General features: G+C 36.0%; 1 protein-coding gene across 1 annotated transcript; it reads left to right on the top strand.

Moving 5' to 3' along the window:
- The first annotated feature begins 3,002 nt into the window (after positions 1-3,002).
- grxcr2 (glutaredoxin and cysteine rich domain containing 2) lies at positions 3,003-11,140 on the top strand. The gene is made up of 5 exons (XM_004076232.4): positions 3,003-3,461; positions 3,856-4,039; positions 6,362-6,471; positions 7,956-8,177; positions 9,510-11,140. The coding sequence occupies exons 1-5, from the start codon at positions 3,369-3,371 to the stop codon at positions 9,681-9,683; spliced, it is 783 nt and encodes a 260-aa protein (XP_004076280.2). The 5' UTR covers positions 3,003-3,368; the 3' UTR covers positions 9,684-11,140.
- The last annotated feature ends 277 nt before the right edge of the window (positions 11,141-11,417 follow it).

The raw sequence follows: 11,417 nt of genomic DNA, 5'->3' as shown, positions 1-11,417 counted from the left end.
CAACCTTTGGAGGGGCCGGCTCACAGTCCTCTCACTCTCCTACAAACACTTTTTAAACTATTTGCTGAGACGCGATTTAATAACACTCATTTGTATCAATAATTGTAAGATAAACTCTAACATGAATTGCAGTAATTTGCAGGAGTATTTACAACACAAAAATGTACAGAAAATGTACATATGATCTGCTTCTTCCATTATAAACAGCTTTTTAATGCTAAAAAGGGATGATGTCAGCACTGAGCCAACTCAAGAGTCATGCAGGCCATTTAATGGAACCTGAAAATGTCAATCATTGTGTGTTGAGATGATTGATAGGGAAGTCCACTGTTATCCACTGGTGTGTTATCTAATACAATGTTCAAATGGACAGTTTAGCAGTAAAATCCTTTTTTTTATGTTTGGGGCAAAACAGATCTCAATTTAAGAGAAAATATCTCACAGCATGGATTAAAAGAGCTAGAAAAAAAGGTAAACAGAACTTCAAGCTCCATTTTAATAAATACACAAGTCACTTCTTGTTAGAACACAATCTATGATAGGGCTAAGCCCTGGTTTTTACAAATAAAATCAACATTTATCTCCATTGAAATTGTTAACAAAATTAACTTCAAAAACACATTTGCATTATGTAAAACATTAATGACTGTTATTAATTATTTGCTATGTTTGTTTGAATTTTAAGATTATCTTAATGATATGTTTTATAAGCTCTATTTGACATTTTTAGTTATTTAAAGTGTAATTAAATATCCATCCTTTTGGGTAATTCTTAACTAAAATAATGAACAAGTACCCTTAAGAGAATATCCTTGTGGCTAATTTTGTTACAGTTTTAATTTAGTCTTTGCTTTCCTTTTTTTTAGTTTAACACTGTTTAAACATACATATGCTGTACCTGCTTTTATAAGGGTTGTGGGGGGTTACAGCTGTCCTTGAGCAAATGCATTAAAGTTTAGGAAACTGTGCGAAACCAAGCTTTCCTCACCCAGGTTGTGATTTCCTTTTCACAAGGAAATCAGAGTTAGGCTTAAATGATTAACATTTTAAAAGCAAAGGTGTTAGCATTTACTTAAACAGACAAACAATAAAAGCTTTTAAATGTTAGAATCTGATCTTAAACATTTCCAGCTCTTACATACAGTTTGACTGTGAATGCGTTCAGAAAATTAACTACTTTACCACTATTTTTCTATAATCTCATAGAAAAATAGTTTGTTTCTTGTTTTAAATTGTAAAACAAGAAACACACATTTGTTGCAGAAAATAGTCCTTTCCATAGAAATGAAGGAACTTCCAGGTGCTTACGTTACGTGGTACACATCCTTGCATATAAAAGCAAGGCCGGTCTGCGATCCTCTTCTGCAACACATCTCCTCTGGGAAAACAGTCGTTTTTAGTGCCTGTGTTCTGGAACTTCAAAAGGCTTCACCCTGCCCAACCAGAGTAAAACGCAGGTCTGATCTACTAGCAAGCTGTGTAGGAAAATTCCATCTGGTAAACACTTCTGTTTTGGGAGTTTATATTAAAAACTGTTTCTGATATGTCGTTTTTGTTTTCAACTTTTATTTTAAATGATAAGAACATTTAGATGAAAGCAAAATGTTTTTCTGAGTTTAACAGAACTGTTGTGACGTATGAACTTTCTCAGCAAGGGCTTCAACGATGTTCACAAAGTAGATGTTGAATTTTTTGCACAAATCAGATCAATTGAATTCAAAATGTTCTTTTTCTGTATATTTCTATGAAATGTCCCCAACTTTTGGACTATCCTGTTATCGGATGACCAGTTTGAAGATCCATTTAAAACCAAACTATGAATGCTAGTGATGGGAGTATTGATACCAACATATCAAAAAATAAATACCCGCCAATTTTGATGTAGACTTCTCTGTTAAAGTATTAATTATTGATGAATGACATTTTTTAATTAGGCGAGTTTTGTGCCGAACCACTTCCTAGCCCACTGTGTTTTGAACTGCTCCACCGGTCACGTGACCAGGGGAGCTGCGATTTGTGCGTGTAACCATTAGCAACAACACCACAGGACATGGGTAAGTGACTTTAGAAAGAATGGTTTTGTATTTTCAACAGTGTACATTAAACTTCTCGCATTTGTTTTCCGAATAACAAATAAAACAAATATATCATATAATTATTCTCTTGCTATTTTTTTTGTTCTAGTTGATTGCTATTTTATTGCTTGCTTCTTTGCACTGTCAGACTAGTGAGAAACAACATCTTGTCTCACCTGTGTATTTCTTTACAAAATACTGTGTGAAATTACAATAAACCAGTCTTGAATATTGAATAAGAAATACATTCACCAATAAAAAATAATCAGTATTATTGTTGTTTTCCAATATTTTATGCAAAAAGTAATCTGTATAAGATCGGATCATAATAGTGTGGTATTGTCCCTCATTAGTGAGTGCTCTCTCTCTGACTGTAGCTGTGGAGGCAGGATTGACTTTGGCACAACGAAGATGAATGAGAAAAATGAGCTGAACGCGCTTTAGAATGGCAAGAGGAACTATGGTTTGCATGAATAAGAAATTACAAATGTTCAGACTTTCTAGACTACAAAAAAATGAAAAATAAACGACAGCAAGCTACCCTTTCTTGGTAGACATGGTTAAATCACCATCGTTTTGGACTGGATGTATGTTTGACACAGACATTTGACTGCTCACTTAAGAATTACACATACTCATTAAGAAGCTCTTCAAAGAGACTGAAGTGTTCCTCTCAGAAGAGGTTCATTTGACTATAATCATAGCTTTGTTTTGGTAGGAGTAAGTGTTTCTCTGTATGCAGGAACACGCATCAAGTCTACCTTTTTAGTGTGGATGCACTCGGCTGCAGTCCAAGGACAAACAGTCCAACAACTAACAACTCCTACACATTGATTTGTCAAGACACACAAACACACATGCGCACACTCAGCCTCACTTTCTATTTCTCACCCTAATACTCACAACCGCTCGGAACTGCTCACTGCCTCCAAATACCATCTATTTTGGTGATCATAATTATTTGATGACAGAGCCTCTGGTTTCTCTGCCACCCTTTTGTACACATGATCTTGTTGTTAATAATTGAGCAGGGTAAGCTAGAGAAGTGGGTTCCTTAAAACAGCAGGTATACTAGACCTCTGGAGCAGGACACACAGAAAAAAAAAATTGTGTTTTTACTCCCTGTTTTTGACTTCCGCCCATTCCAGGCAGCTTTTCATTTGGACTCTCAGTTGCATTGCATATCAGTCCAATCTGTAATCCAACCCAACGTCCTTTTCCTTCCTGGAGAAAGGATGTCTGTTTAAGATGATGTCATTTCCCTCTGAGGGGGAGAGCTACGTTTAAGGTCTGATGGTTTTTCGTGCATCGCCTCTTTATTCGGCTAACATGGAGGAACCTCATAGAAAACTGAACCAGCACTATGAAGCCACCAAGCCCAGAAAGGTAAGGAATTAAAAGTGCTATATTTTTTCTAAAGGGCAAAATAGAAAAATTTTCTAAATTACCGATAAACAAGATTTAAAATCACCAAAAATGATAGAAAAGTGTCTCCTTAAAAGCAAAAGCCGATTGTTGTTTTTATTTGTGTCTTATGCTTTGGAACTGCAAAGAGAGAAGCAGGCAGGAAGTAAACTTGTGTTGAGATCAAACAAAAGTCTGCAGGAGCCTCTTTAGTCAGATAAAGCAGCTCTTTTTATAACTCACAGTCCTCGCTCTATTTAAAATTCTCCAGCTCCACATTACAAAGGGATGCACTGTCACTGCTGATACATCCTTAATATAAAAAATTTACCAAGCAGAGGCAGGAAAACATAACACTTCCCACTCACTGCTGCAGGTGAGGTTCAAGCTGGCATCTTCCTACAGCGGCCGGGTGTTGAAGCACGTGTATGAGGACGGTCAGGAGCTGGACAGTCCAGAGGAGCAATACCCACACAGCTTCCTCCACCATAAAATTCCTCCCAGTCATCTTGAGTTGGAGCAGCTTTGTGGATTTGAAGAGCCTAACATGGAGAAACAAGGTTTGTTCATGGGTTTGAGTAACATGCATGTTCAAGACATGTTCCAGGTTTTAAATAGGATTTTGATTAGTTAAGTAAAGCATTCTACATTCAAATTTTGTTACTTTAGATTTTGGGACGTTGATAGTGATACTGAAATAGAACTTTTCAGGAATCACTCCGATGAAAATTGTGTTTTTAACATGTTCTTGTGGCATTTTTTTGATGATGGATGACAGATGCCAAGAAAATTAAGCTCAAAAGTGCATTTTTGACTATTTCTTTATTCAAATCCTTATGAACTAAGAGCAGAAACGTTTTTTTGATTATTGATTAATGTTTGAAAAAGATTGGATTGTGATTTGGAAAACACGCTGGGTAGGCTAAAAATTCCCTGCTTTGAGCTCTCAGTAACAATTTCTGATTGAACTCCTGTTGCTCTGCAGAAACCATGTAAACGGTACAGGTAGTTAGATTTAGGCTAAAAATGGCATAATTATAAACAAAGAGCACTGGGAAAGCTTTTACAATAGCTCAAGAAATAAACAGAGTGAGTCTTTTAAAAAAAACTTATTGAAAAGTCAAATTTTTGGGTTTTAAAAAACAAATTACACAATGGGATATAGGATGATGTAAATGTGGTATCACTGTTTTACAGTTGTTGGTCTGATTAAAGTGGAAACAAATAGTTTGTTTATTTCCTAAAAGAACAGAATTATCTTCAAAGCGCTTGAAGGGTTACAACTGTACAGACAAAAGGAAACTTGCACACCTATGACAAATGAAATGCTGCATATTCACACTTTTGCCCAATCTGATATTCTAATTATTTTTTGCTCTGTCTTTTTAAAACCAAAAAATGCATGACCTTTGGTGTAATGCATACTTATGTGATTCCACGTTTACCAGACATTTAACATTTTTGTGCAATAAGAAAAAACTAAGTAACTAAATCTTCAAAAGCATAGCTTACACTGCAGTTCATGTAAAAAAAACTGCATTCCTGATATACATTTGACATAAAAATGCCAACATTTTGTCTAAACATTTTGCTGAGAGCTTATGCTGTGGTGTTTGCCTAAAGCATGACAAATGAGCATGACATCCAAACTTTAAGAGGTACGCAGCTGCAGAATGCTCACCAATCTGATGAGTGTCAAATGTAGATGCTGTCATATGGGGCCCAACAATAAAAGTAGTTCCTGACACTTGAAACACCAAACATGTAAAGGGAAATTTCAGTGGAAAGAGATTTGAGTAGACAACAAATTGCATACATCTATAAAAGAAATGTTCTTTTTGTGTTTTTGTGTGTGTCCATTTTAGATATAAAATGGCTAAACCAGTACAAAAATAGTTCCTTAAAACTGAGATTTTTAAAAATTCTATCTTTCTATCCATACCAATCTTTATCTTCAACTGGAAAAGTGTTTGTAATTGGTTTTACCCGGTAGAACAAAATGTGAGTTAGATAATATGCATTTTGAAGTTATCCACTGAGAACAAACCTTTGGTCAAGAAATGTTTCTTTTGATGCATTTCTTTTGCATTTTAAAGCAAAAGAAATCTGAGAAAAAGTACTATGAGCATAATATGGTCCTTGCCAGAAGGTTGTACTTGCAGCAGATTCAGGAATTTAGGGTAGTCTTAATGACTAAAACATTTGATTGCTTTTATTTATATTTTAGCAGTAAAGAGCAAATTAAAACTGTCAAAGCACGATGGAGGCAATAACAGTATGTAACATGATGGAAAAGTTAAATTAAAGACAAACTTTTCCTCTATGGGGTTGCAATGGGACGTTAACTGGGAGAGAGTGTAGGGCTCTGGGATTTACGCGAAGGCTTACTCCGTCAATCCTGCCCACAACTCTGATGGCTAAAAACAGCATAATCATAGATAAAGAACTACTGGGAACGCTTTTACAACAGATGAAAATATGATTGGAGTGTAACTTTAAAAACACGTGAAAGTAGAAGGATATTATTCTTCCAGACACTATTTATTTTGAGTCTACCCGAGACAAAAATGTGTGCCATATTGAATAAGATGGTCTTAAAGGCTAAAAAAACTCCTAATTTCCTTTTCGCCCCTATTTATGATAAATACGCATGACGTCAGTAGGCATCTTATGCTCTTCTGATTTCTTTTTTAGGAAACCTAAAATAAATAAGCCACCTCTGAAACCTTCCATTAGCTTGGGCCAGAGAATGATCAGAAACTGCTGACTAAAATGAGCTCATTCAGGTATTACAGGCCTGTCACTGCTCAGCATTATGTTAGGAACAAATTTCATTCAACATCTCACTGGAAACTAAAAACTGATTTCTCTTCTAAACTCAGGTGTTTATCCTGCGGCAGGACTTATTGCCCAAAGAATAAATGTTTACAGAGGAATAGGAGGCTACAAGCCTGCTTCTGATAGAAGAGATGAATCACAAGAAGACAACAAGGTGAGTCCTTTAGTTTTTGTATTTTGAAAAAAAAAAAATAAAGGTGCTATTTTGGCTACTGATTTGAGGTCAGATATATAATTTCTTTGAATTTTTCAAAAGTACAGTTATTTTATTAACACTAAAACAAAAAAAAGGATATAAATATTTTGCAATAAAGAATGTTTGTCAAAAATTACTTTTTTACAATTCTATTCTATTCAGTGTTCTATTCTAAACACTGAAAAATTAAAAGCTCATCCATTGTTATGTCATGTTAAAACTCAGCTGCATGTTTCATAAGCATAATAGGCCATCTTTGCACATGAACACAAATAATTGTCAACTGCATTCCATGCTTTAAAAATTGTGGAGCACCATCGATAATAGCATATTTTTAATCTGACAGTGAAATGACGGTGTTAGTGAGCAGCTGTGGCAGTAGATTCATTAAAGCAGCAGGCTTGAGGGAGGTTCCGCTCAGCGCCTCGTCTGTTGGCCTCATGTTGATTTTTATTCTTTTATCCTCTAAACAAGGACGCTTAGCCCCGCTGACCAAGTCAGTATTTATCATATTTATCAATTGAAGACAACTATGTGGAGTTGCTTCATGGTCAGTGGATAATTGAAAGGATGTCACAGTGGTTGCATGGCTACATGATGTCAAAGCTTTCTTCTTGTTACTGGATTAGTTTGACCAAAAAAACAATAAAAATCAGTTTTGTATTGAGCCAATGCAATATCAGAGGAAAATTACATCTTTTACAATTGAGGTATTTAACTTTTGCATAGAGACATGTGTAAATAAGAAAATAAACAAGGTCAGTATCATTTAAACTTTCACTCTGATCATCTTTTGCACTATTTTAAAAGCATTCCCAGTGGTCTTTTTTTAATCATGATTATACAGTTTTTATCCCCAAATAAAAAAAATGCCTGTGTCCCGCCTTTTGTATTTTCTTCTCACAAATACACTTTTTTCTTCAAGTGGCAGATTTTCGTCTGCTCCTGATTCACAGCGATTTCCACAAAGGAATACTCAGAAATGCAGTTTTAAGTTCACTTTTCTTTAAATATGGCTTCTGTCATCAGAAAAATGTCATGTCATCTTCATCTTTGATTTCATCTTAGGTCCTTAATTTAGGGAATACTTGATTGAAAAAATACAAAGAAAAAGGAAGACATTAACAGTCAAAATTGACAAATATTCTTTTTTTTTTCAGTTATACAAAAAAGCTGGCTCATTATAAAGATTAAAGGATTTTGGACACAAAATCCCCCCCAAAAAATATTAAATCTTCAAATTGTAACTTCCAAAAATCCCAAAAAAGAGAGCTTTGATGCTTTTGTTGCATTCAAATTGAAGTCCTCTGGTCACCCACACCCATAAATCCTGCAGTATTATGTGGGTGTGTTCTCTTCGCAGTGTTTATTGAGAGAAATATCATACATCATCACGGGGATCTAAATGCATACAGATGAACTAACATGTTGATCTCTGATAGGCCTCTGTGTTGGATTTTGGCAAGATTATCATCTACACCAGCAATCTGCGCATCATAAGAGCTCCACCAAAGAGGCCTGAAATGTTGCGTCAGTTGCCTTCGGTGGACTTGGAGGGATACCCAAAGGCCAGGGAAAGAGCCAGCAAGAGGAAGACCAAAGCTCTTCCCTCACAGGAGGTGGTGGAGAAGGAGGAGAGAAAGATCGGTGACATAGAGACTGAGGTAATGATCCATGCCCAAATGATTCTCTTGGTGTGGTCAGGTTTTATGCACCCCATTTAGGAAATATACTGTTGTGCCATGTCATTCACCATCTCCTACTTTTTGCCTTTTGATAATAATTTATTCACCTAGTTTGTTTTGTGAAGCATAGCAACAAGATCAGTTGTAGATCTCATCCCCCTGAGTTGCTCCTTGGAACTTGCACATTCTTTGGACTCCATTCTTTTCTTGTTTTGCTACAGTCAGTAACCCTTTGTTCTGGTGTTATCTGCCAACTGTGAACAGATACCGATGACTCCCCATTTTTTTCTGCCCTTCCAGCACCCCCAGCCAATTGTAATCCAGCGAGAAGGCTCGTTTCAGTATTATTCCCTCCCTTTGCTCCTGAGCTGGTTATTTTTCCAACAGACACCAAGTCCCTTCAGTCTCTTCTCATCTCTTGTTATTTTCTTCTCATTCTGCAGAGTTCTTAGTAAAGTTAAAGTTTTTTTTTTTGTACTTTAGGTTCTTTATCCATTTTTTAGCTTTTAACAATAAAAGACTTATCTTTAACTGAGAAAAATGCCACAAGAACATGTTAAAAACAACATTTTAATTGGACTGGGTCTTTGACTGCTTTGGTGCAAAAATGCAATTTTAGTGTTTTAAATATTTGTGAAGTTTTCAGTTTTAAAACACAATACAAACAAATTCAAAACCCAGTCCCCCCCCCCCCCCCCCCTCCTGCTGTCAGTTGAATATACACCAATATCAATTTAGTAAAGAAAATATAAGGAAATAAAATGGTACAGTAATAGTAATATTTTAAAAGGCATTGTTTTAAATGTGTTTGTCTTTATTTATATGTTTTTTTTGGGTTATGCTGCCTGTCTTTGGAGATCAGAAAACACCTTCAAATTCTAACAAAAGGGAAAGAAAATGTGGGTGCATTTTTGCTTATTATAACATTAAATCTCTGATTAAACTTTTTTTTAAATATATTTTTTGATATTCAGAATGTGGAAAACAATGTTCTTTAGTAATCACTATAAGCTCAAAGTGAGAGTGTTTTCCAGAGTTTTAACTTGAATGTCTTTGCCAACTTTTTGGCAGCTCCAAATGTTGAGGTGTTTTTTGTTTTGTGTTTTTTTTTTGTTTTTTTTTTTAAATACTGCAGGATAGAAACCTTAATCCACCTGTCAGAACTGAACATTCCTGGTATCTATGACGTAACATTATCCCTTTAACTCCTCATTCTCAGTGGGTCTCTTCATTCAAACTGTGTTGCCCCTGTTCTAGCATCACAGTACCTGTCTTCCACCTCATCGTTCCTTGTGTTTCCTCTGACTGCAGGAGGCTGACAGCTGCCAGCATTGTGGCGGTTCAGGCTGCGCTCCCTGCTCCTTATGTCATGGCAGCAAGCTGTCCATGCTGGCGAATCGCTTCAATGAGTCCATCAGTGATCTGCGATGCCAAGCCTGCTACCCCCATGGTCTGGAGAAGTGCCAGTCTTGCTCCAGTAAATAGCGCTATTTGGCGTGAAAGCCATGTCTGGCAGGGGGAGTGATTGAGTGTGTAACTGCGAGCGAGTGTGTGTGACCAGTTGGGTTGTCAGAAGTGTCTCAGGAGCAATATTGCTCTAATCCAAAATGCTCTTGGTGGGATGCCTCAAAGCACCGTTAGGACACGTAAGCCATCTTTGGTAATGGGGATTGCTACAGTGCGGCACACTCAAAATTGTGAAATACAATTACTGTGTGCAGTGAACGTGGCTCCAGATAGCACAGACACATAATCACCTTTTTTGTTTTCCCATAATTTTGCATCTGCACCTTCCTTCCAGATAAAAAATGGACCTACCTTATCTTTTTAATTAAAATTATACAACATTTTGAGGTTCATTGTATCCACTCTGACAGCTGCCCTGTTCTTATCTCCTTTGTCTATTCACCGAAGAGAAGCATATGAAAATGATGTGCTCTATCAGTGTAACTGATGCCTTTAAAATCCTTTTTATCGGCAAAAAGACTTAAAGATGAGGAGGCTGAGATCAAAAAAAGGAAAAATGTAGTCATTGAGAAATAGAAATAGGAGAAGCATGACCGGTTTATAAATAGTTTGAGCTTCAGCCAGGAGATGATGGTTGAGCTGTGCTCCTCCCAAATGCGCCAATATAATTTCTGCTTTTGTTGAGCGATAACCAGAGTTTTAGAAGACTTCTAATAAAGTTACCTAATTTATTTCATTTATTTAAGCATGCTTTTGATAAATATTTTTGTGCAATGTACTAATTTTGAATGGAATGTGTTGTAAAAAAAATATGAACAGGATCAAAAAAATAAAGTGAGTGGAAAAAAGTGTTTTAAATCTGCAAACAAAAGCTGAGGCAGACAGAAATCTGACAAAAACCACACATGCCGGGTTTTCTGCAAACATCCCCAAACAAGCTGAACTAATTCACTTGGCAGTGGAACGTACGCTTGTGCTGGAATGACATGCTGTCAGTCAGACATGGGTCACAAGGGTTTTTCTCCTCGTTTTACCAAATGCAAAATATTTAAGACAAAATACTTGCATGTCAGGTACAGTGAGCTTTAAAGGAAAGTAAGTAAACGAAGACAAAGGTGAATAAACAAATTTGAAACCATTTTATTTCTTTTAACAGGCTATGATTTTCCCTAGTTAAGGTCTCTTAAGAGGGTGTGCATCTACTTTAAGTGCTGTCTTTTAAAGAAGTTGTGCTCATTTCAAACATTTTTGTGGAATCATTTCTTGGTCTTTAAAGGTCAGTCTTTACACATAACAAAGCTGATCCATTTTTTAAAAAAAATCCTTAGATAATTTTCTTCAAATCGGTTGTGAATTTCTGTCAAACATTTTTGCCTGTCTCAGCGTCATGGGCTTAAATGATACATTTGCACTTTACTGTTTACACCAACACTTACACAACCTTAAACTCAAATAAAATAATAAAGATTCATGCATGAATTTGTGTATTGGTTCTTCAAATGATTGATGCTTTTACAAACGCACTGTGGGTTGATGCTGCCTCATTCACATTCATATTTATTAAGCACAAAAGTAAAAGTACCATAATTAATTTTAAGTTAGTTCAAATTCTGAAAGCTGAGATTCCCAAAAGCAATCACTCCAATATGCACTAATGCAGAAGTTTCCAACTACTTTGTCGTAAGTAGAAGTGAGCGTTGTGTTACAAAGTTGAAGAATTAAACCCTGAAATTTCTGACTCCTCTGTTAAAG

This window comes from Oryzias latipes, chromosome 14, assembly GCF_002234675.1.
Source record: "Oryzias latipes chromosome 14, ASM223467v1".
NCBI classification, from domain to species: Eukaryota; Metazoa; Chordata; class Actinopteri; order Beloniformes; family Adrianichthyidae; genus Oryzias; species Oryzias latipes.
Note: the sequence above shows the minus strand (reverse complement) of the source record. Positions and strands in the feature narration are given on the sequence as shown.

Coding starts and splice junctions, on each gene's coding strand:
- grxcr2 (XM_004076232.4), top strand. CDS start 3,369: ATGGTTTTTCGTGCATCGCCTCTTTATTCGGCTAACATGGAGGAACCT. Junction 3,462..3,855: donor AAGCCACCAAGCCCAGAAAG/GTAAGGAATTAA, acceptor TCACTGCTGCAG/GTGAGGTTCAAGCTGGCATC. Junction 4,040..6,361: donor GCCTAACATGGAGAAACAAG/GTTTGTTCATGG, acceptor TTCTAAACTCAG/GTGTTTATCCTGCGGCAGGA.